Source organism: Opisthocomus hoazin, chromosome 5 (assembly GCF_030867145.1).
Source record: "Opisthocomus hoazin isolate bOpiHoa1 chromosome 5, bOpiHoa1.hap1, whole genome shotgun sequence".
Lineage (NCBI taxonomy): Eukaryota > Metazoa > Chordata > Aves > Opisthocomiformes > Opisthocomidae > Opisthocomus > Opisthocomus hoazin.
Genome location: NC_134418.1, coordinates 79,005,095 through 79,030,532, shown reverse-complemented (window position 1 = coordinate 79,030,532; position 25,438 = coordinate 79,005,095). Strand labels below are relative to the sequence as shown.

At 41.3% G+C, this 25,438-nt stretch overlaps 2 protein-coding genes across 8 annotated transcripts in view; both read left to right on the top strand.

The window, feature by feature from the left end:
- Positions 1-25,196, top strand: part of SORBS2 (sorbin and SH3 domain containing 2) — a 246,472-nt gene extending 221,276 nt beyond the window's left edge. For 4 of the 7 annotated variants that reach the window (XM_075421861.1, XM_075421859.1, XM_075421860.1 and 1 more), the window contains 9 exons: positions 2,005-2,096; positions 3,905-3,951; positions 6,116-6,230; positions 6,328-6,456; positions 8,198-8,401; positions 16,365-16,472; positions 20,038-20,087; positions 22,321-22,427; positions 23,213-25,196. In XM_075421861.1, the coding sequence (XP_075277976.1) occupies positions 2,005-2,096; positions 3,905-3,951; positions 6,116-6,230; positions 6,328-6,456; positions 8,198-8,401; positions 16,365-16,472; positions 20,038-20,087; positions 22,321-22,427; positions 23,213-23,274 (914 nt within the window). In that variant the 3' untranslated portion in view covers positions 23,275-25,196. The remainder of the gene's footprint in view (positions 1-2,004; positions 2,097-3,904; positions 3,952-6,115; positions 6,231-6,327; positions 6,457-8,197; positions 8,402-16,364; positions 16,473-20,037; positions 20,088-22,320; positions 22,428-23,212) is intronic. The other 3 variants (XM_009940196.2, XM_075421865.1, XM_075421864.1) reach the window with 1 other exon arrangement.
- Positions 8,415-13,617, top strand: LOC142361464 (uncharacterized). Its single transcript, XM_075421866.1, has one exon. The coding sequence runs from the start codon at positions 11,620-11,622 to the stop codon at positions 12,439-12,441; it is 822 nt and encodes a 273-aa protein (XP_075277981.1). The 5' UTR covers positions 8,415-11,619; the 3' UTR covers positions 12,442-13,617.
- Positions 25,197-25,438: the final 242 nt, after the last annotated feature.

Below are 25,438 nucleotides of genomic sequence, written 5' to 3'. Positions count from 1 at the left end.
TCTTGAAATCACAAATGCATGTAAGAGAGAATGTCTTTATATATCAATTAGGCAGTATTTGATCAGACCCATCTTACTTATTGATAATCTCGCATCTTTTTCTGTCAGTTTTGCAAGTACCATACTAGTACATACGTATGTCAACAGAAACCAGAACTGGAGCTGTTACCATCTCTTCTTAACTAGTTAAAATAGACACATTGAGAACAGAGAATTTGGTAACAAGAAAAGCTATAAAACGCAGTTCAGGATTCCGTTAGTCATACTTGAGGCCTGATCATGATTAACCCTGTCAGGCTGTACGGCACGGCGAGACGGAAGTCGTGGCTAATTGCGCTGGTCACCTATCACAGTTGCTAAATGAGAATTTTCCAGTCCAGAAAATAAGGCCATCCACCGTGCAGAGTAAACGTGGATTCCTAATAGCTTCTGCAGCTGCGAAGGAGTCTGGCAGGAGGAAGGTGGTGCACTCTGTCAACATTAATATCCCTAACGTAGCGTGGAGACTGAGGACAGCAGAATGTTCCATTGACTTCCATCAGCACCAGTCATGGCTGAGCGCTGCTTCTAATAAAGTTCCGTGTTTTGTTGGATCTCTGTGTGTCTCTTACAGCCACTATCCACGCAGACACCGTAAGGTCATAGAAAAAACCACCAAAACTACCAATATTGACTGCATAAGGAGCTGTATAGAAATAAAGGAAGTTGTTCTTCCAAAAGCTGCTACGTTTTCACTCCTTCCCTCCCATCTCCTTCTCTTTCAGCTAGAGTGTAAAGAAAAAATGAATAGATGTGTTTGGAGGCGTTATATCTTTAGGTTTATCCAGTGAGCGTAGATTCTATTCACAGACACGTGTCATCTCAGGAAAGCTGTCCAGAACTGGGGCTGTGATATACTTGTTGGGGATGACGTGCTTGCATTCAGTGACGTAAATACTACAGTTAGCTCATTTGTTGTGTCCACTGTATTTATCAATAGCCTCAAGTTTTTGTGGCTTAGCCTACAGCCCGCTGGAGACCATTTACATCTTTCTTCTGTAAGACCCCAACATAATGGACAAGATGCTTTCAGTTCTTCTTTTTCCATTTGTACTGCTTTAGAAATGTGTGGGCTCGGTAAGAACAGACTGTGTGAATGAAGTCAAAGGAAGACAAACATCGGTCATGTCTCCACTAGCAGGTAGCACTGTGGCAGTAGGAGACTAAAACAGTAAATCTCAGAAGCCAAGAGGCAGTTCATGTCACCCTCTGGTCTGAAATAATTCTTTTACATTTTGATTTCACATTAATAACTTGCAGAGCTATAAATAGTGTTAGATTTTGATTTTATTTATATTAAATCATGAAAAGATGTATTCACTGTCCTATAATATACCATTCTGTAATAAACATTGGTAAACTGTGCTTTAGAGAAAACCTGCCACATTGATTGGTGAGTAATGATTTGTACTCCATCTCTTAGACAGTGTTATTTTTATGAAATAACATCCTGTCATATTCCCTTGTGCTGCCTAACAAGTGTCCCTGGTAGAGTAGAAATGCATCTTAGATCACTTAGGAGGAATCAATTTTTCTTCACTGCTTTCTCATCGAAGCATGCGTTAATCATGTTTTGTGCATGTAATTATGTGTTTATATTGTTGGCATTCCGAAACAGTGTCTTGCAACCTGGTGAAGTCCCAGTACTGCTGTCATGTCTCCCGTTTGGTGCAGCAGGGCTGCACCCCTTCGTACAGCGAGGCGTAGTTTTGCTCTCTCGATCCTCTCTCATATGTTCTCCTGCTGTGGATCAGAGGACAGCCTCTGCCTTTGCTTCAGAGTCAGTATCTTTTTTTTTTTCTTTAAAGGTGCACTTTAGCCATCATATCATGTGCTTTTCTTTCTATTAAAAGTAATATAATAGATTTCAATATATCTTCACCCCCCTAAATGAAACCTAGCAGCATCACAGATTTGAAGGATTTTGTTTAATTTACCATAGTTTCACATTATTTCTGTTTTCAGTAGACCAGGAGTCTCCTGGAAGCTATTCTTCTGCTTTCACTGATGTGGGACGATGTACTCCAAGGGACAGAAGAGGAGCTACAGATAAAGAGGTAGTGAAACAGCAATGAATAATGGAGGAATATCCATATGGAAAATTGGTAACATATCTGAGACAAGATCTGGGCTGGTTTTAAGACACTGTAATGATGCAGACCAGAGGAACGGTTACTTACCACCGTAGCATCAGATGAGCAGCATCCTTCCTTTTCATTAAGGAGATTAGTATTTCAAGAAATTAAAAGAATATCAAGCTTTGTAAGATAAGCTGCATCTTCTATTTATGTTTAAACAGATATGGGCAGAAGTTTACCAGTCATCGATAGGCTCCGTCAGAGTTGACCGGAGTGGGTGTTTGGGACAGAGGAAAATGACAAATGTGCTGGGGAAAGGCTCTGCTGAGAACCAGAGCATTGCACAAAGAAACTGCCTCAGTAGTTTCAAAATTGCTATAAAGAACATCTGTATTTCACCATTATTTTTTGTTCATAAAAATTAAAAACACTGCTGTTAGTGTGCTAGACAAAGCTACTTCTCCTGAGAGCAATCTCTAATTTCCATAACAGTTGGTGCTTGTAATTGTATATGTATATTATATTCATGCTTTGGAAGAGGAAATGGAAGCAGGCATACAACCTTTAAAGTAACACAAAGTATCACTGGAAAGTGTACACAGAAAAATGGAGTACATCATACTGTGTCTTAAGAATCTTTCCAGATCTAGAACTATAAATGCCCTCCAAACAGGCTTCAGGGATTTTCTTTAATCATAAAGTAAATACATTTATATTAACCAACATCTACAGACCATAGATTGTTAACATTTTCCATTGTTTTTTATTAAAATATTGCACGAAATAATGGCAGCATCAGAGAGTACTGTATTTTAATAGCTAATATTTAAGTTTGTGTTCTGGGCCATCTACCCAGGTAAAATGGAAAACTTGCAAGTGTCTCTTTTTATTCCTGTTCTAAAAAGATGCGTGCCCTTGCATCATTACAAATAGTCTCTCTCAGAAGCCACGCAGTCAGCTCATTCTAGTCCCTAGTATATCCTAGAGAGAGACTTTTGAAATATAGCAATCTCATCTGCGCAAGTACTTCCAGAGAAAGACTAAATCCCTTTGCCAAATATCCTCACATAATACTGCTAATCACTTCTTGCACCTTCCTCTGAAGTACCCAGTGCAACCAAGAAAAAAATCTGGAGCCTACAGATACTCAGTGATAGAACTTGGTAAATATACAAAAGTTATGATGTGATTGCCCGTGACAGCAGGAGATCTGCACAGATAACTCAGGAGATCACTTCCAGTCCTGCCTTTCTCAGACTTTCTTAAAACTATGAATGTGGTTGTAGAAATTTAAAATATTCCCAACCTTTTTCAGCTGTCAAAGTAATTTTTCCTTTATATATATATATATATAAAATGAAAAAAGTGATGCAGTATTTGCAGATGAAATTAGCCTAAAGATAAGAAGTGTAGCAGAAGACTCATCGAAAGTACTAGAGAGTATTAAGCATGTGAGTTTCCCTTGTACCTAGAGCTCTAGTTGCCTAGAAGTCACACTGGCATTTAGTTAACTTTTTTTTTTTACTTTTGTAGTTCTCTTAAACATAAAATTGCAAAGCTGTCTGTATTAAAATTTAGCTGCTATTTCTATTTTTAAAACACTAAGTCGCAAACACCTACCTGCCTTTAAAAGAGAAGCTGTGTATTTAATTGCCTGTTGCTGCAAGAACCACTGTAAGGCCCATGTCCTTTCTGGTTTGGGTCCTGGTCACCTTTTCAAAAGCTGAAAGATGTTTACCACATAGTAATATTACCTGAATGTATTAATCACTTTGCGTACTTTTCAGAAACTGCCAGCTAGAGCGGTATATGACTTTAAAGCTCAGACTTCTAAGTAAGTACTAGACTTTTGTTCATTTAAGAATTCATATTTCGAGAAAACTTTCTAGCACTTGTGGCAGCTCACTGCTGTTCTAGCCAGTTTAAAAAGGAAATGCCATGGCAGCAGAGGACTCTGCCTGCTGTCACGTAGTCTCTGCATTAGCAAACTGTGTGAGAAGTTATTTTGTAATAAAAATGTCTTCAATTGTTATATTCTCCATTGTATTTGTTTGAACATGTGAATGGCATCTTCAGCTTTCTAGACCATGGGTCCTGAGGGTCACCCACTGAATGCTCTGCGTTTGTTGTGAACTGTATTTAGGTTACACAAGGTACAGCGCTTTGAATACTGTCATAAATAGTGTGCTTAGCAAATTCTGTATAATGCTCCAGCATCCTCCTGTCTGTCTTGACATACACAGGCTTTCTGCAGGATGTGACATGCCCCATACCAAGACAAACCACAGTGGTCCATAAGAGAAACAAAATCAGGAAACACTGTTCTAGGATATGAGAGAGTCACAACAGAGTGCCTGTATTTCATTCCTGCTGTTCTGATGATCCAGAGCATTTAAATGATCTTTAGACGCGGCCAGACATTGCCACTAGAATTACATTAGCTGTGTCTGGTAGAAAACTCACAACTTCAATTACTAGAACAGCAGATTAGCTCTTGAAAAACCAAATGGATGGTACGGCAAAGAACTGCCACGCCAGGACCTGAAAATGTTCTTAATGATTTGACACACCTGAGGGGCAGGATGCCATCCAGAGGGACCTGGACAGGCTCCATGAAAGCCTCATGAGGCTCAACAAGGCCAAGTACAGGGTCCTGCACCTGGGTCGGGGCAACGCCCACTATCAACACAGGCTGGGGGATGAAGGGATTGAGAGGAGTCCTGACAAGAAGGACTTGGGGGTACTGGGGGATGAAAAGCTGGACACGACCTGTCAACGTGTGGTCACAGCCCAGAAGGCCAGCCGTACCCTGGGCTGCATCCCCACCAGCGTGGCCAGCAGGGCGAGGGAGGAGATTCTGCCCCTCTGCTCCACTCTGGTGAGACCCCACCGGGAGTCCTGCATCCAGCTCTGGAGACCTCAGCGCAAGGCAGACATGGACCTGTTGGAGTGGGACCAGAGGAGGCCACAGAAATGATCAGAGGGCTGGAACCCCTCTGCTGTGAGGAAAGGCTGAGAGAGTTGGGGCTGTTCAGCCTGGAGAAGAGAAGGCTCCAGGGAGACCTGATTGCAGCCTTCCAGTACTTAAAGGGGCCCTACAGGAAAGATGGGGACGGACTATTTAGCAGGGTCTGATGCGACAGGACAAGGGGTAATGGGTTTAAACTAAAAGAGGGCAGATTTAGACTGGATATAAGGAAGAAATTCTTCACCATGAGGGTGGTGAAGCCCTGGCCCAGGTTGCCCAGAGAGCTGGTTGATGCCCCATCCCTGGAAGTGTTCAAGGCCAGCTTGGACAGGGCTCTGAGCAACCTGGTCTGGTTGAAGATGTCCCTGTCCATGGCAGGGGCGTTGGACTAGATGACCTTTAAAAGTCTTTCCCAACCCAAAGCATTCTATGATTCTGTGATTTGGATAATTGCCTTTTTGGTATCCAACATTCAGCATGTCACAGCCCCCGAGTATGAGAAATAATGAAAACATAATCCTGTGTTCATGCTTCTGAACAGCTACCTTGAAAGAAAAATGCGTAGAGCAGAAGCACACCAAGCTGTGCTGCTGCAAAAAAGGTACGAACAGGCCACAGACACATAGGATATGTTCTGTTGTTTTCCCTACTGATTTCATGAAGAACATCAAATACCCCTCAGATGCCTGTCGTAAAAGCAGCATCTAAACAGGTGATCCAGAAGACATCATGCTTGCATGCAGCCCCTATACTGAGTGATCTGGTAATAACTAGCAGTGCTTTCTTGGAATCAAAGTGTGAAGCAGGCCTGCATAGCTTACAGACAGTACCTGGGATTCATAAATGGGCATCATTTCATTTTATATGGTATAATCAACTGGTAAATGTTCCACAGCTGTGACACTTCGTCTTCAAATGTTTAGCTGCTACATTCTGTTTCAGTTCCAAACTGTAAAGAGCTGAGAAACCGTGCAGGTAGAGGAGCTAAATGTAAAGCTGTACACATCTGATCTAAATCAATTTGTTACAGAGAGCTGTCCTTTAAGAAAGGAGATACTGTCTATATCCTCAGGAAAATTGATCAAAACTGGTATGAGGGTGAGCACCACGGAAGAGTTGGAATATTCCCAATTTCATATGTCGAGGTTTGTTCTCTGTCTTAATTCCTTGAATTAGTTTGGGTAATAGGTCCACAAACTGCATGGCAATGATGAAAATCTGTTTTTTTTTCTTTTTCCTTAGAAACTTTCTCCCCCAGAAAAAGCACAGCCTGCCAGGCCACCTCCCCCTGCACAGGTTGGAGAGATTGGAGAAGCTCTTGCCAAATACAATTTCAGCGCAGACACAAATGTGGAGTTATCGCTTAGAAAGGTACTGCTTAGAACTATCTTTATCAAAATACCAGTATGGCGTCAACTGCTGCACAGAATTAATATCTAGGTACATACTGTGCTGTCGTGCGCTCTGCATTCAGTATTTGCTACGCACAAAGCAATGTGATGGTAGGAAGCTACTAACAGAACAGCTCCTGGGCTTGCAGTCCTTCACAGCTCCCTGCAAGTACTTCAGATGTGTTGTGCCTGTAAACTGGATTGCGGTAGATGACCACATGCAAGCATCTGCTAACTGCCCACCTAAATTTCTAGTTTTCACTTCAATTATCCATTCTCTACTTTTAATAATTATTTGTTGCTGTCACAATTATTATGGTAAGGTTTTTAATGCAGAAGAAATAGAAAAATACAGAAAATAGAAAAATACAGAGAAAAAGGCTCAGACACATTTTTGTGTGTGTACCACTAGTTCTTGCCAATATTTCATTTAGTAAGTCTGCTTTTTATAATATTGTCTTATATTTCTATGCACGTCTTGGTAGTTATACTTCATTGCACATGAGCAAAATAGATCTTTTAATTTCTGAGGTTTGTTAGACACTGGAATATTACCACTGTAGAGGAACTTTATTATTGCAGATATTATATAGTTAGTTGTAAGTAGTGTATACTTTTCATCCACTGGAAAGTTCTGCCTCTTATTTTTTTTAAAGAAATAGAATTCATAGAAGTTATTCAGTGGTTTGTTTTTCTTTCGAAATAAGAGCAAGGATACAGTTTTTCTGATGCTGACCTAGAGCCTAATCCAGCATCACTGAAGATAATGGGAGTTTTTCCACTCATTTGAGATTGGTAAACATCAAAGAGGTCTAAAAATAAATCAGGAATAGCAACTGAAGAGAACTAAGGGCTGGGGGTAGTTTGATGATTTATTTCGTTTTAAAATTCTCTTTTGTGCTTATTGTGGTCATAATGTTGACAGCCCCATTTTGTTTTGTTTTTAAAAGTTAACTTGTACTGATTTTCTTTTGTTCCAGCCTGCTGTAGATAATTGTAGGGCACTCCACAAATCAACTACAGAAACAAAATTACAGAAACCCAGGAGAACACAAAAATAATAGGGAAGGATTTGTTGTAAAAAGCACGTCATGTAAAAGAAAGAAGGGGTAGCTCATGAAGTTTCACTACAGAGAGAAGTATTAATTGAAAGTTGTTTATTTTCCATTTCAGTCGCTAACCTCTCTCAAAACAGTAAGTGAGCAACTGCCCATCTTTTTTACACAGGAAAAGCATTTCTTTCATCTTTCCAATGAAGCCATTTTTCAGCTTTCTACCTCCACTTATTCCAATTATACTGAGAACAAAGCACTTGCACGGATTTCATGCGCTTTTAAGGAAAAATGGGCACAGCAGTCGCTATTGCGTATTACAGTTAAGGGTGTTAGCTAGTACTTTGGCCAACAATTAAAACAGGTTATGTTCCCAGGAAAAGTTTGAATGTTAATCCCCCAAACAAGAGTAGGAGACCACGTGAGATTCCCCTCTGATGAAAAAATAGCATTTGCAGTCCGTGACTGGTCCCCCATTTTGCTGGAACGGTAGTTTTACACATGGTTATTATAAATCAGAGGAGAAGTGTTACGATGGAGACAGTTCTCAAGGCTGATGGGAAACAGCACTGCAGGGAAGATAATACTATGCTTTAAAATAATATTTGCTATCAAAAAAATTAACTTACAGTGTATCTGCTGATAACTCCTGTTCATAATGTATTTCAGGGAGACAGAGTAATTCTTCTTAAGCGAGTTGATCAAAACTGGTATGAAGGTAAAATACCCGGAACCAACAGACAAGGCATCTTCCCAGTTTCCTACGTAGAAGTCATCAAAAAGAATGCATCAAAAAGTGTTGATGACTACCCTGATCCTCCGATACCCCAAAGCTATTCTAGTGACAGAATACACCATTTAAGTTCAACTAAGGTAAGGAGTTTTTTTTCTTTGCTATCACCCCTAGAATGGGTTTAGAAGGACTTGTAATTTTTTTGTTAACATAAGATAATACATAATTTATGCATTAACTACACTACATTTTCTTTCCTGCATAGGTAGAATTGCACTACTAACTCGTTATTGAAGTATTTTAATAGCTGAGTGTGTCTCTTACATTCCACTAGATTTTTGCGCTTTTCTTCATTAGCTTTTACATTATTGAGAATGGGGCCAGGCCAGAAAAGTCAAACCAACAGAACAGAATTTATTTGGGAGTGTTAGACAGCCTTTGAGCATCAAGGATAACATCTAGCAGACTCTTAGCAGCGCAGCTGTCCTAAAAGCCTGCAGTCCCGCAAGGGCGCAGAGGGCAAGGGAGGGCAGCGTGCGTGGGGGCACAGCTCGCCAGGAGCAGTTCCGTGCCTTTCAAAGTAGAGGAGAACAGCTCACCGTTCTGTGCTGTAACCTTCCTCCTTTCGCCATTCTGGAAGGAGCCTGCTGGTACGACGGAGGTTCTTTGGCGTGGTGTGACAGCATTGTTTCACTTAGTAGTGAGGCAAATCTCATCACATTGTCAATGAGCTTGGATTCAGACCTTTACAGTTGTGTTTTTTCACACCAAATGTCTGTCGCAGGTTCTGAATTCCTTTCCTTCCTAATCACCACAAATCAGACCACATGATGTTGCAAAAAGACTCCTGTGTTCCAATTTCTCATTCACTCGTGAGGTTTCAGAGGCACCCATGTGGGGAACATAGCCTCTCTGGCAGTGACAGAAACTAAGAAAATTTCTGCATGCAAACAGTCATTAGCATTAATGTATTAGCGATGATTCTGAATGCTCAACATGGAAACTTTCCTAAATCTTCCTCTTTACATTTGTTGTCTGTCTCTTCAGCATGGGCGGTGGGTTTTCTGTGTAACTATAAGCTTCTTATCCTGCTGTTAACCTCTGTTTGTTTCAGTTGGGTTTGCCCCCTTTTCTACTTTAATATACTTCCATTCTGGTGTTCATTTAGATCCTTCAGCTCTGAGACAAGTTCCATGTTTATTTACAGCTTTGGGGACAGCTACCAAAAGATGTCATTTGTAGACAACAGTGGCCTCTGTAAATACTGCTTATGACTAAAGAATATTAGCTGGTTTCGGATAGTTGCTAGAACAGGTCTTGTCTGGTTTTCCAGAATGCGTCACAACAGAGAACCAGATCCTCTCTCTTCCACTCCAGCAAAACTGTTGAACTGGAGTAGCATTAAATTCTGCAGCTGCAGAGTGAGGTGTTCGTAAGCCAGGGCCCCTTATTGTTACAGAATCCCGAGGTTCCTGAAGGCAACTCAAGAGCATCAGGCAGCTTAGGTGCCCCGTGTTTGGAGATGCCTCTCTCCCCATTTTCTGTGGAGCAGGCTTGTCTCTGAGGCATCCGGCAGCCAAAGCTGTGGCTCCTGTAACCCCTGTAGCCCTTGATGAGCACAGATGATGCTTCAGACCATTTACATTCAGACTACAAAACTGTCCTGCCACTGTTATTAAGTTAGTTATTATTAGATTAGTTCTGCAGGGGAGGAAAGTGGAAGAAGCCTTCTTTGTAACATAGGAAACTTTTGCAATCGTGGTTCTAGCATAAATAAAAAGTCACTTAAAAAAGGACCTCCACTGCCACTCTTAAACAGACATCTTGTTTCTGAATTCAGTTTTATTCAGAAAAGGCAGTGCCATGTAAGAAGACATCTTGTTCCTGACTACCTAGAAGGACGTTAGCAGTCCCGAAGGTGTTGTGGAGTCTACCACAACTACCGATACCACTTTTCCTACTCCTCTGGAGTTCTTTAGCATTGCACTAAACTTCTCTGGACTAATGGCAATAACAATAAATGAGCAATGCCAGTCAGGAGCAAGCTTTGCTCTCCTTAGCTTGTCCCAGACCATCTATATCTTTAACTTCAGTGCAGCCTGTAGCCACAGGAAACTAAAAATGGCAACAGCTCCTTGGCAGTGTTACTGACCTTAGAAGCACAGGTGAGGGGCCCCTGTTCAAGAGGAAAGGTGAGGGGAAGACATCGCGTACGGCTTGAAACAGCCTAGCTGTGTTTGAGCAGACTGCATTGCATCAGTCTATAGACTGTTTACTCTGGTACAAAAGGGACTGTAACAAAGGTTTGTCTAACTATAAAATAAAGCTATTTGCCTCAAGAAAACTCAAGCAGAAGGTAAGTAAATTAACCTTCCGTTCTGCGACATTAATTTAGCCTTTTGAAATTATTTTCCTATTCTAGAGTAATACTTAAAGTCTGAAGTAGTCCAGGTAACTTGGAGATGTACATCTAATTACTCTGTTTAATTCTAACAATGAGATCAAAATATTTTCATGCAGTTTTAATTTTGAGGATTAATAGTAACAAAAATGCATTTTCAGTATTTACTGAAGCAATGGATATCTACTGATGCTGTGTACGTATGACTCACCAGTCTCTGATTCTTACAAAGGGACGTTTCTTTTACCAGAAGGATACTTCAATCAATATTGTGTAACGGTACTTGAAATATACTGCTGTGTGCTGTGCTGTCACTATTTTGAAAGCATTGTTGACTGCCCACCTTTCACAAATGTTGCTGTCATTTTGAACTAATAGGGTTACTTTTGAAGAAAAATGCATTCTGTAGCTGCTCGTGCCTTAATAAAAGTATGCAATGTATTAAAGATGTTTCTTAAGCATTTACTCAGAAGGACTACGAAAAAGTAGAAGTATTGACATTAGGATAACTAGAAATCACCTCGGTTGTTATAGTTTAAAAGAAAATACTTAATGACGCCTGAAGCGTACTTCTGAAAATACTGTTCTGAAGATAACAGTAATGGTTTGGGGAAAGTTACGTTAATATTAATTGTAAGATTTAATAGCCTGTGACAGGCTCACTAACAGAGCGCCACGAGTAACATAACGTTCGCAGATCAAATGCAGGTCGCCTTCGTGAATGTAATGATTCAGATCTGTCTTCATGTTTGACATTTAAGGCCCAGGCCAAAACCTGATACAGTTTCATTTTTCAAATGTCTTTCCTGCCATTCTGATTCATGTAGTAGTGATTTCAGACACCCGTGCTCACTGAAATGATACCCTGTAATCCAGATGATGGCACAGACATTTTTTCTTTTCCAGTCTACTCATCTCCTAGTTCTCTGTCATGCTTATTTATTTATTTAAATTCCCATGTTCTTCTTATTTTTGAAGCTTCCTTCCCAAGCACTGTCCCCACTTTCCAGACACCTTTCCTCCTCTTGGTCACACATTGATCAAAACGTTCTCCAGGCTGCCACTAATGACTGGTTTTCAAGGACTGATGGTTTTTCACATTCAAGCATGTGCATCGTACCTCCTCCACCGTTTCCAGACAGTTTTCTTTGTGACTTAGAAGAACTCAGTTCTTTGGCATTAACAGCACCCCAGTCTGTAGCAATCTCCCCAGGTAACAGCCTTCACCGAGTTCAGGATGATCACTTTATTCCAAATGCAGAGGTCTCCCTCAGCTCTCCTACAGCTCTTCCTCTGCCCTTTCTTGTTTCTGCCCCCATCTCATCCTCAGCCAGCTCATCTCACGACACAGCATATAAGCATACCAGCAACAACACCAAACCAGGAAAAGATCAAGACTTGAGAAGTGTACTTGACTCTTCAGCTATCGAAGTACCTCGAGACCTGTCAGATACTACAACAGAAGGTGACCATGTTGGTGCTATCAGTAATATCCCTTCAGCACATGGAGGTGGCTCCAACTCCAGAGCACTAGCTGTGACTGCTGAAAACGAAGAGGAAATCTGTACTGTGGATCTGTTGGTTAATGTAGGGGATCAGTCAGAGCCTCAGGAATCAGATGTCTGCAGAGGAGCACAAGACACAACAGAGGAACTGACAAGACTCTATATAGAGGAGGATCTGGGACATGACAATGTAGAATTCCCCATAGCAAGTGGAGGACACTCCACGGTATGTTATGGAGGACACTCTTCACCAAATACTGATAAGGTATTTTAATTTCTGAAAAAAATGGCTTCTGTATTCAGATAGCTTACTCAGTATAATTATCCTCTGCCTTTTCTTGTGTTTACATGTTTGTGTTGTGCACAGGCACAGTTTTATACCATTGCCCTGGATAAAAATTGTCAGCATTAGGGGACAGTCCCTTCTCAGAAGTAGCCGTATACACCACTGCAAGTCCTATGGTGTATCAGTTCTGCTGGTCCCTTCCCTGTGGCCCCTGTTAGCTGCCGTCCAGCTTGTGATGGGAGAAGCTGGTGAACCTTTCTCCTCGCTGGCCCATTGCATGCCAGCCCCTGTGAGCCAGAGCCCCCAGCAAGCAAATGCTGTCCCCAGCCTCCGGCAGAGACGCAGCCGCTGGTACTTCACCGGGGTCTCCGCACCAGCTGACGTATTTACAGCAGACTCTGTTACGAGAATGTGACTAATAATAACAGAGCAGGTTATGTTTGGCAGTTGAACAAATGCTTCCTCCTAAAGCCCTCCGCAGTTCCTCTTCGGGACAGTCCGGCACCGAGCTATCCCAAATGTCCGCTGGCCACTGAATGCCACGGGACCGCTACGCAGCTGGTGTGGTTTCTAGGCAAAGTTTTAGAACAGACCTTTTCTGTCCAGTACTTGCTTCAACGGGCTGTGCAGGCAGTTGCTTTGGCTTACATGCAAACATGTAAACCAGATACTTAGGACGATATGTTTCAGGCCAAATGTAGAACTAGTTAATTAGAAAGATTTTGCAAGCTGCCCCTGCCCTGAATTGACCTGAAAAACACAGGAGAAAACCGTAAGAATAGAGGTGAAATCCTCTGCCGCAAACAGCAACTTGGTTTGATTTCTGGCGGAAGAATTTTCTTCCAGAATAGCAGACTTACTAATTATAAAATTAGCATCATATTTCTGGCTGTTCAGGTTAGTTACATGACTCTTTTCCAAGCATTTTATGTCCTTCACAGCTGGTTTTATAGCACAATTACTTCTCAATTTTCTCAAAACAATTAAGCCAGCTCTGCTTTTTATGGGAACATCAGGAGACTGATCCTCCTTTCCACCTTTCTTCTAATCTTCCATTTCACTCTGCCAAGGCACCAACTTCTCACTCTGTTCCTACAACATCCCCGTCTGCTGCTTCCCCCTCACCTCCTCTCCTTCCTAAAGCCTTACACCACTCGGAGAGAGACTCACCAAAGTTAAAGGTAACTGCACCTCTTGAGCATGGATTGTTGCAAATCTTTGTGCATATTAAATAACTGCAAGGCTAACACTGAGTTTGGTCTTTTCAGATGTATTGTTTCCTTTACTAATATTAAATAACGTAGCACATGGAGTATTAAGATAGGCCGCCTTCTAATGAAACGCAAGGTAAAACTACAGCCATTATGATACAATGGAAAGAAGATACCAGTGACAGGACAGCAGAAAGCCTTCAGCTCAATTTCAAGTCCACAGCAGGACATCAGTAACTCTTCTTTAATTGAAAGAAACTGGCTCGTATTCAAGCACACAGAAACTAAGTAACCTTAGTAGTTGAGAAGTGTTTTCACTTTCAGTCCAAAGCCTGGGAGAACAGTCAGAAGGTTCACAATAAAGCACCACGGCAGAGGGTCATGTTCTAAGTACCAGTTCTGCCAGTCAAGGACTGGAAAAAGACTGTTCCCTCTTCAGGACTACACTTTGTGTCAGCATTGCAGCTCCACGGCAGAAGAATGACATCTGGAAAGCCTGTTGCTCTAGAGGGACAACGTCAGTTCCCAGGGCAGTTTAGACCCAAAGTCATTTTCCAGTGCTGACTTCCAGAGAGTACATTTGCTCATGAAAAGGAGAAAAAGTCGTGTAAAAAGTCTGGGAAGCTATCCTAGAAAAAGTGATCATTACATCTATGGCCAAAAAAAAACCCCCCACAAACAAAAAGACACCTTTTTAAAAAAAAAAAATCCACTTCTTACAGTGTGTATTCATGGGAAACCAGACCTAATGGGCTTCAAGAAGGCTAAAGGTCCACCAGACCTGCTGCTTTTTTCTGAAGTAGGGCAGAGACGTAAGGGTTCTTTCCAGGGCATGAATCTGTCAGGGGCTTAGGCATGTTTCACCTCAAAGAAGGGGTAAAACAGAGTATTGCACTTGTTTCTGCCACTTAAATAATTTCTCAGTTGTGCAGTGCTTTTGGTGGGTACTTTTTCGCTTAGCCTAACTGACAAAACTCAGAAAATTCCTCATCTATGCTGAAATTCTTTTTAAGTGACCCTGATATTTCTTGCTCTTGTTTGAGCAAGGCATGTTAATCCCAGCTGAAAATAAATCAAGGGAACTTCTGTTTCGAGAGTTAAAAGAGCTGCTCCTGGGAACCTCCCAGCCAGCGCGCTGCTCTTCCCTGGGCACGGCAGAAAGCAGGGCTGCAGGTAACCAAAGGAGATGACTCCATCTTGCAGACGCGAGAGCCTGAGTACCGAGAAGAGCTAGAGGTGGGGGAGGTTGTTACAGAGTTCTAGCTCTTAATTATTTTCAAACCATTTCAAATCTGATTTTTTTTTTTTAAGTCTAGGGAACAGATTCCTTTGTAACATTCATCAGTATAGACTTAGCTATTTGAAAATTGTTGATATTCTTAGATACACTCCTACTGACAACAGATTTTTTGCACAGTATTTCCAAAATGAGATAAAGATTTATTTCCTCCCAAAGGTAAGCAACCTTTTTTTCAGCAGTCAACACTGACTGCATTGCCAGGATAGAGAGCCGCATTCAAAGACGTGTAGCCAGGTTTGGCTGTCACGATTTCCTACTACATAGTCTACGGACGGGACTTGAGGAGCAGGGGCAGTTCCTATCCTCTGCTGTTTGTGCATGTTGTCCATGATTAAAGTCTCCTCTCAACTGCTACAGCAGAATGAACGTGAGACATTTCCAGGACTCAGGTATCACACATGAAGAGAGGTTCTTCAGAGAGTTCTTGAAACTGTGTACTGATACTTTGGCAATTTTTGTGGATGCAAAAATATATACATACATATGTATATGTGTGTAGGTATATATTTGGAACGTGGCTCAAATCTAAAGCATGGCCAGGGAATTTGAGCAGTAGAATACAAGGAGCTGTGGGTGGGAAGCATCAGTTTGCTCCATGTTGGTGGCAGGGACATGTCCTCCAAAGGAAGAACTCTGAAGACACTTCCCAAGGAGAAATGTTGATGTTTTCATGCCTCCTTGACCTTCCTTAGTATTCTTTTTTTTTTTTTTTTTGTTATTCACGCTCTCAGCTCCTTAAAGGGGGCTCTTCTCTCTTGCCACGTTCTACTGGCAAACAGTCACAGATAGCAAATAAAAGGTTTCCAATTCCTCTGACATTCCCTACGACTTGCCCCTGAGAGTGCACATTTTCTGTACACCGCCCCCTTAGGAGCCGAACTCTGACAAGTATTTAGCTGATTTACAGTGATATTAATGAAACAAAGATTTTTTTTTTTCCTTTAAGTACTTCCCATCAGGCATTTACTTCCTTTCTAAATGCAAATTCAGGGTCCATGTTCTGTTTAACAGCAAGGAATTACAGTATTTGTCATTGGTATTTCTAAGACAGTATTTCTCCTCTGTGCTGTTGAGCTTTTCTCTGTATTATTAACTGGGCTGCTTCAGTGGGTACACTTGCGATAACTGTTCTTACCCCAGCTCCACACACTGTGCGTGCTTCATCTTTTAACTGTAATGTGTAAGGGCATGTGCCAGAGCAGCAAACTCCTGGAAAAAGATTACGGTGGCAACACTGAGAACGCCGTACACTGATGGTACCATTGTGTGCACCTGTAACACACCTGCTTGTTGTTACCCAGAAAAGCATGTCCAGTTTGCATGTGGGAATGGAGCACCAAAAATCCCGGGAGGCTTCATTCTTAAACTCTCGCTTGACACAGTTTTTGTGGTTTTTCTAGGCTAATTTAAAGAGAGAGAGATTTGTTATGGGCAAACCTCCTCGTAGCCCAGTGATGACTAAGAGATCGTGCAGCTCCCCTGTCAGAGGTCACAGCTATTCACACAGGGTATGGTACCGGCTGCCCGGGGTGCAGTCACAGCGTTTCCACAGAAAAGGAGCTCAAGTGTCTAGTCTGTTGGTATTTTGCTTTTGCCCAAGTGTCTCAACTCTATCTGTATGCCGTGTTTTCTTCCTGTTGTGCTTCTGTGCTACGTCTGAGTAAAGCCAACAGGTCTGTGTGCGCCAAAACTTATTTTATAAACCCATTAGCGTATTGTATCTCTGCATTACTGCGTAGTATTTCCAGTGCTGCAAGATGTAAGAGATAAAAGGTCTTTATATTTAGCCTGGTTTTTCCTAAATTACTCCTCTGTTTCAAAGCATTTCTAGTTTATTAAAACCATAGCTTCTACGAGTCAAAAGTTTATACTTCATTGCACGTATACAGGCTCAATTCTTGGTTTTGAATCCATGTCCTTCTTCTCAAACAGTTTGGTTGCTGCTCTATTACACTCTCTCAATACTGTCCTCTTTATCAAGCACTGTTACTCCAGACACGCTCCTTAGCCTTTCCCTTCATACCTGTAGCATACCAGTAACATAACTGTAACAATTTTACCTAGCCAGAAAGTCAGGTTGTTCAGAGTTTGCATGTGTTTCACTCAAAAAGGTGATCTAAATTATTAAAAAAATACCAACCTAAACCATATGAGAATGAGAATTTACAGGCTGTGATGTTTTGCTTTCAGTTTAGGACTAAATTATTCTTTTCATTGGTTTCTTAACATTTGGCTCTTTAAAATGATAATGGGATGAACTGTTTTCCGTGCTGGTTTTGCTGATTTTAGATTATCATCTTTCTGGTGGTTCTCTTTTTAAAATTTTAATTTAAGATATGCAGGTTTGTTTAACTTTTCCAAGTCTTGGTTTTTTTTGTCAGGCCTCTGTTTGCTACCAGGTGTGAGGGGCAGTGCTTTATTCATTACTGAAGAGAGAAAATTCAGTCCTAGGAAGGCCAGGATTCCTGTAGTCGTGGATCAACACCATCCCAAAGAAAGTCCTACTGGGAATAGGACCCATTAAAAGAAGGGATTTAGCCCTATTTTAATTTTGCATGTTACTCCAAATGAATGGCATGTAGTCAATATATTGAGAGGACTCTGCTGCTCAATGTTTAGTGCATTTATGTCTTTAATTCCAGAACTACAAGAGCACAAATCGTACACCTAGTTTGCATATTCAGGACTGTACAGAACTGTTCTACACAAGCACATATCAGTCATGCATGAAAATCAGGTGTACAACTGGGACCACTGCCTTGACTGCACACTTTTTAATGTTTTTTGGGATTAGGCCCTACATTTTTTCCCAGGAAAACAGGATAGTGTAGTGAACTGAGCCATAGCTGGAAACTAGAAATCCCAAGCACCAAGAGCTACCCGCAGGGTGATGCATTTTGTGAGATCTCTTCAGCACAAGTAGCCAGACCAAGCAGCAGCCCTCACTCTAGCCACTGCCACTGTACGGGGGATTGAGAGCTCAGGGAAAGAAAACGGGGAGAAAGCTTCTTGATGTCAGCCGGGGTACTACTGAGGAATGCGCTCGGATAGAGGGAGACCTCCGAGGTCTCCCTCTTCAGGCACAGCACAGATTACTTCACCCTGGTTTTCCCAGGTTCTAATTCTGTTAAAGTTTTCACTGCAGCAGTAAGGCAGAGTTGAAAATCTTCACGCGCCTTGATTTTCTATCATCGGTTTCTACAGTAGTTAACAAGCAATAAAACATTTTAAAGCATTGAATCATTTGCAGGAAAAGAAGATAATACTGACCTACCTAATTTCTTCCTGGCTTGGAGCATGTTCTAAACGTTAAGTCATGTGCAGTGCTGTTTCAGACATTGACTTTTATTGTTTGCAAGAACAGTCCTTAACCCCGCTTGAGTTCTCTTGCATCTCTGACTACCCTTGGCATTCAGCTCGGTTTCGGACCCGATGAAAGATTAGCAGGGAGTCAGGTCAGATTCCAACCCAAATACCAAGCAGTCTGCCCAGTGGAATACTGTCTTCTAACTTGACAAGCCAACTGTTGAAGGGGGCTTGCTGAGAACTGAAATGTCTAATTTGCAATCGTTATTGTTGGATTCTTCAGTAAAAGTTATCCATCTTTCTTGTACACTGGCAGAGGAGAGTTAAATGAGGAAGAGACGAGACTCAAAAGAGTATAAACAAATTTTTTTTGGACTTTGAAAACCTCTTTCTCACCTAGCTGTCATTAATATGAATAAAAGCTCTGTAATCTACCTGCCTGCATCTCTAGGCACCTTTTTAAAACTAGGCCCTACAGACTGTAAAAATGAAGTGGAGAATGTTCACAATATTTTCTGCAGGTACACATACAAACATGATGAAGCTTAACTACTTCAGTTTCATTGGGGGGCACACAAACACACGATATAGTGGATTTTAACATCCGATTGGTATCATCAGGCTGTAGGTTCTTTACCACAGCCTTCTGTCATGGAAGCCTGTGTCATCTTCAAGAGTACACTGAAGCCAAATGTACTGAAATAGTCAAACCTGGGAAAGAGAGAACCGCGGTGCAATAAGACACATCCCATGGCTTCAAGATCAGGTCGCAGCTTACTCAGTAACTCATGCAAGATCATGCTGTGAGCTGCGTTCGATACCCACGCTCCCAGACAGACAGAGCTCCCAAGCATGTCTCCACAGCAGACCACAGGGCAGCCCCAGTCAGAGAGCATCATCCCTGCTCACATCAGGGGCTCTCCACAGCAGCTGCTCCTGCGCCCGCCAGATCTAATCGGTGTAAGTCAGCGTCTTTCTGAGCAGGGTATGGTTTCTGTAGGACGCTAATATTTTTCATTTCCATTCCGTCCAGATGTATTGGAGGGTAGTGGTGGGTAACACTCCGTTAAGAAGGAAAGTGGCTCCTTTCATAAAGCTTTGCACTGGAAATACAAACTACTTTTTCCTCTGAAATAAAAGTGTTAATTGTTATTTTCACACAGTTACATGCATTCGTTCAAAAATTCTTTCTGCTGTTCGCCTCCCAAGAGCCTGCATGGCTTTGTGCTCCTCCTTGAGATGAAACAGAATTCATTAAAGCCTAGCATGTTGTGCCTGCCAAGTTAGTACTCTGTGTGTGTAATGTAAATTGGTATGTTGTTTGTCTCTGAATATTCTAAATTCTGCCATTATGTATAGGAGATTTTATTTCTGCTTATCTAAAAATATACTTCACCCAAGGAATGTACAATGTTCATCAGTTGCATCTGATTTTTCTAATGCTATTTCTGTTTCACAGTGAAGAGGCAGCAGGGTTCTATTCCAAACTTTCTCCTAGACTATAAATAGAATGGTCTGTTGATAAAGTTCACGGTTTTGTTTTAGTTTTTATTACGTCCTCCAAAAATTGGATCTTTAATCCTGCCAAAATTCTGTTGCTTGCCCTGTCTCTTAAGAATTTATTGGGAGTTGGGAGGGGGGCGAGGGAGGTGCTGTTTTACACAAGGTAGAATGTGAACTCTCAAGCAACGATGTATCGTGCCCCTGTCCAGCTATTTGGGTCTTAGTCTGTAAATCTTTATTACATTTCAAACCATTTCATTTCAGCCACAGCGCCCTGTGCTTGCTCATGAAAACATACACAGTGGGGGGGAACCGTAAGTATACTTCTTGGCTACTAAATCAAAACCTAACATTTAAGCAAGAGCCAGCGCATCGTCATTTGTTAACCTGCCAAGTACAATTATGAAGAGATTTCAGAAATTTGCAGATAACCGCATGATGTAGGAAGACGTCCAAGAAGGTCCCAGAGGTCAAAGCCTTGGTTGTTTAATTTACATCAAACTCAGGCAGACGTGACAACTTACAGTTCTCCACCGTTTATACTGAAAAGGGATAATAATTTTGTAAAATTAAAGTTCTCCTTTTTTATTCTCTCCATTTTTACATCTCAGCAGAATGCCAATTAAATATTCAACATTGACTCAATTCATCGGCTTTACTAACTTGACACAAATTATTCAGAAGCAGTTCTGGATGTGAATAGAGAGAAAAAAAGAACGTCACACCACTGATCGCAGGAACACAGGCTCATGCGTTTTGGTGCCATTTACACGTGCAACTTAAAAACTAGCCACAAGAAAGCCTTTCTGAAACCTGGAGAAGAACCTAGCTCTCAAGTCTTATTCTGACAAACAATGCAAGCACCTGGGATAAAACATGTCGGGCGTGGAAGGCTATTGCAGTACTGACTGCTAAAATGCAAGCTCCAGGTTTTGGGGGGTTGGTGTGGTTTTTTTTTCCCCCTCTCCTCAATCTTGCACTGGGTTCCTGCTTGAGTGGTCACTGAAACCAGGAGCCATTCCTCCTCTAGCATCAGAGCACTTTGGAGTATGCCCCATGAGATGAATTCTCCTAAACGTAACTAAGGCTCAGCATGTAAAAATATTTAAAAGTTAACCTGTTAGTCACTGGAAGAAATGGCAAGAGAGAAGAGAGGGGCAGAAAGTCACCAAATAACTGTACCACAGATAATACATAATGAAAATTGGACACTGTGGCTTCAGTCTCACTAAAACCACATGCTCCTGTTGGTTCTTTTGGGCATGCTGAAGCATCAAACTCTGTTTTGTAAGCAGTAATTCAACACAGTTCAGGTAGTTCATGACTGAAGTTACTTATTCCTAAAATTAAAAATAGAAATATCTTTAAGTTGCCAACCGGCCACTCTTTGTCTTGAATATCCTGTTAGTGTTGTAAATGGTAGTTGAGTTTTCATATTTAAGAAATTCTTTGATTAGCACAGAGAGAACAAAATGACTACAGAGGAATTACTAAAATGGATTATCTAGAAATTACTAAGGTTAGATTTCTAAAGTACAAAGAGTGCTAATTGGGAAGACCTTGTTACTGTATTTGAGTAATTGGCTTGAACCCTAATCGTGACACGTGGCATCTGCAACTCCTGCACCCCTGGAAGCTACGTGTAATCAGTTTTGGAACAGCATCACAGCTCTGCTTTCCTGGAATAATGATAAGCATGGCAAAAAATGTTATTGCCGTTTAATTTTGGCACAGATTGTTCTTACTCCTGCTACACAAATTACCAAAGGTAATTGCTTAAATAACCAGTCCTGTTCCCTTTTGTTAGGATGATTACAATATGAAATTAGGCTTTTCAGATTTGGCGAGATAACTGCCAGTCATGAGAAATTAAGTTAAAATAATTTTTTTCTTGGAACAGTGACTTTTCTTCTTCCAGACAAGCAGTGTGAAAAGTAAGCATGGTGTGTTGAAAAAGACCATGATTACACTGAGCCTAGCACCAGTCTGTATGTAGGATTTTCAAATCAGACTGTCAGGAGCAGGGATTTTTTTGCTGAAAAAAAGACCTAATTTAAGCCATGGAAACTTTGCCTGAATGATACAGAGCTGCTCTCCCGGGCACCCTGTCCCACCGGGGCAGAGAACCCATACACACACGTGGGGTTCAGCTGTCGGAGCCACAGTTTCAGGTGCTGACTGAGGGGTTAAGGGCTACCGCCTCTACAGACTCCCCTCTAGAAGTCCTCAGTTTCGGTGATTCAACTATAAAATGATGCTAAAAAAAAAAGTTTACTAGAATTCTGTGTTCAGAGCAACCGGTTGAGGAGCCATCAGCCTTGCCTTGCATCCCCAGTCTTTAGTGTCTGATGAGTTACCTTTCCGATAAAGTTTTATTTACTATAATTTGTGCCTAGCCCTGAAGTCCCCCAGGCAAAATAAACCCTTTTCCCCTATATTTGCAAGAAGTGTTACTTATTAGTTAATGTTTAAACCTGCTCCTTTACTTCAGCAAAGGTGCAAAAATCTCTTACTTCTTTTTAAAATGCATCATTTGTCCTATTTAAGGTTTCAGGCTCTATATAACTATACTCCTAGGAACGAAGATGAATTGGAGCTGAGAGAGGGAGATGTCATTGATGTGATGGAAAAATGTGATGATGGATGGTTTGTGGGTATGTTTTCATTTGGTTGCTTATTCTCCCCGTCCTCCCCCACCCGACCTTTGCTGCCCTCTTTGCTTGGTGCCCTTCAACCAAATTAATTTTTGGTATTCGACATAAAAAAACCTGAACCTGGCTTTATCAGGAGAAATCCCAACCAAAAATGCACTGAAATGAGCAGGCAGTTTTTCACTTCTCTTTTGGAATGGCCGGGCACAACCCAACACGTGCCTCCAGCTGGTTGTGCAGCACCGTTCCCATTCTCGCGTGCCACGGAATGGGCTGTGCAGTGCTGCTCTTTTCTTAAAGACCAGGTGATGAGAAAGGCGCTTGCACAGATCCATCTACAGAACTGAGCCCTTGTGAGAGCCAGGTATTCCCGAACGAACGGAGATCTCAGAACTAGGCCTAGATAAGGTGGCTTAATCATTCCATAAACCTTCATGCACACAGTGGCTAATTTAATCATCTGACTAGTCCTCAGCATTTCAAAAATTCAAATTATTTGAAGATTTGATGGTGTTGAAATTAATTATTTCTGCGTACCAAGTCAAAGTTTCAGCACCGATTTGAATCAGGCCTAACACTTTAATCAACTCTGCCTCTTTATTTGCTTTTTCCTTCCCGCAGTTATAATTTGTTGAAATTCACAACTTGCAAGTGAAATTCAAAAGAACTTTTTAAAGTTATAAGAAATTGTAGATATTTCCATTTGTGACGCAAAAATTTAACAGCCATGCTTACACAGTGATTTCCTGTTGTTATTCCCATCTTTCATCTATTGCTTCTAATTTCAGGAACCTCAAGAAGAACCAAATTCTTTGGTACTTTCCCTGGAAACTATGTCAAGAGCCTGTGAATTTTTTTTTTTCCTACTTATTTATGCTGCATCTCCGCAACACATCTGCATAAAGCTGCTAGAAAACACGCTACGCTGGCCTTCCGTTGTCATGCTTGCAGTCTCAGCTGGAGGCCACCTAGCTCATCCTCATCCCATCCCACCCGCCAGCCCGCTCCAGCAGTATTACAGCAGCGGCCACGGTGTGAGTCACTGAGCCTTTCTGAAGCAAGAGGAATCCTTGCAGCATTTCAGTCCTCCCCGCTTTAAAGTCTTTTTCCTTTGAAACACGCTAGGAAAAGCCTGGTGCCAGGTACGCAGATGAATTGCCACGGCGGGGCGGGGAGGAGGAGAAACCGTTCTTGGTTTGGACGTCTGTGGTACTACCATGAGCCTGGTGGGATTTTTCAGCATGCGTGTAAGGCAGGGGGAGGTTGCTGTTTACTATTTTTTTAAAAATTGAGTTTCCACATTCTTATTAGCTTGGCAACATTTGTTGCTTTCACTCTGCCGTTTGCCTATTGTACTGGTTTACGATGTATGACAAATTACGAAGTGGATTTTTTGCCTGCACTTGTCTGTTGTAACATATGCCCAGTGACTGTAAAACCTCAAGCAAGCGTAGTGAAAGGTGGAAGAACTGCGAGCGTCCTGAGCGGGTGCGACGGTATCGGCTCAACCTTTTTTCCCCTAATAAAGTCGTAGCGTTTTCTGTTAAAAGGCAAGAAGTGCCAGAGGCACAAAGCCTCAGGAAAGAGGATTCAGCGACGAGACAGGCAGTCACATAAGCATAGACAACAGGAACCTGCTACTGATGGCTGGCATTAAACGGTTGTCATCAAAACGTGAGAGTACGTAACATGAAATTGGAGAGGCTGGTGTTTTTACGTATCACAGGAGTTTTAAGACGCAGGAAGCAAACAGTGTTAGTGCAAAGGGTTGTTGGGTGTTCTTTTTTTCCTAACATAGCCACCTGAAAAATATTCACAAGTATCATGTACTGATTTACTTCGCTATATATACACGTATGTTAACGAAACCTGAGTTACACGTTCTTTTTAGGAATTTAGTACAGAAAAAAGAGTCACAAGTATTAAAATCTGATGCATTTTAGAGGTGGGGTGGTTTTTTTCCCCTGAATGAAACAAGTATTGGAAAAACATACATTTTCCATAAGCAATGGTAAGCATAGATAGCAAATGAAATTAAGGCACAGGATGATAACGACTATGGCTTTATAAAAATAAAAATTCAGATTTGGTTTCTTCAGCACCTTATAGATGGCAAAAGCTCCTACTGCATTTCTCATGGGTAAAGGATTGAAACTGTCAAAATGTATGTAGTCTCTGTAGCATTTTGTACATATGTTTGCTTTTTTGTACAGAGCCATTTGGTTGTTGATTTTAACAAAAATTAAGTTCCTTATTTGATATTTGCCCTCTTCACATACAAAACATTTCAATGCATTTTTCTTTTCTTGCTCTATTTACCATAAGCACATCTGGATAGTGCAATTCTGTAAGATAGCATTTTATGCAAAATTTTATTAATTAAATATGGTTTACCAGCCAAATCTAAATGTACATATGTCTTTATTACTGAGAAATGTCATGAAGACAAAGGTAAAGAAACATCTTTGTGCAGCATACCTTTATTATTGCAGATTTCATGGCAAAAGCTTTATATTCAAAGGCTTTCAATTTTAAACTAGATCTGCATGCAGCTTTGCTGTGAGATTAATACCTATCTTTGATGCCATTTATGATTGAAGACTTAAATATCTGTTGCCTGTGATATTTAAAAAGTACTGTTTCTACTCTGTAACTGATTTTAGAAGAATACAGGTTTTTCATACCTGGCTTTCAGGTAACTGACTTTGAATTCCTACAAGCAAAAGGTCTCTGTGGTTTTTTTTTCTTGAATAGACTTCTAATAAATTTTGCTTGGAGTACAAAACTGTTTCCCCCATCATTTCTCACAAGACACATAACATACAATACGCATAACATACCAATTCAGTGTTGCAAAGCGCTTCACTCTTCAAGCATATATGCTAATAGTTTTACCTTGTACGGAGATTTTTTCCCCACCAGCACACGTAGACTGGTTACGCATCAGGGCAGTGAGCATTGCCCACCCAGCTCCACCCCTAAAGTGCTTGAATCCAAAACCAACGTTCTGGAAC

What these genes read in the sequence shown, in the direction of transcription:
- LOC142361464 (XM_075421866.1), top strand. Translation starts at nt 11,620, where the DNA reads ATGTTCTTCTTATTTTTGAAGCTTCCTTCCCAAGCACTGTCCCCACTT.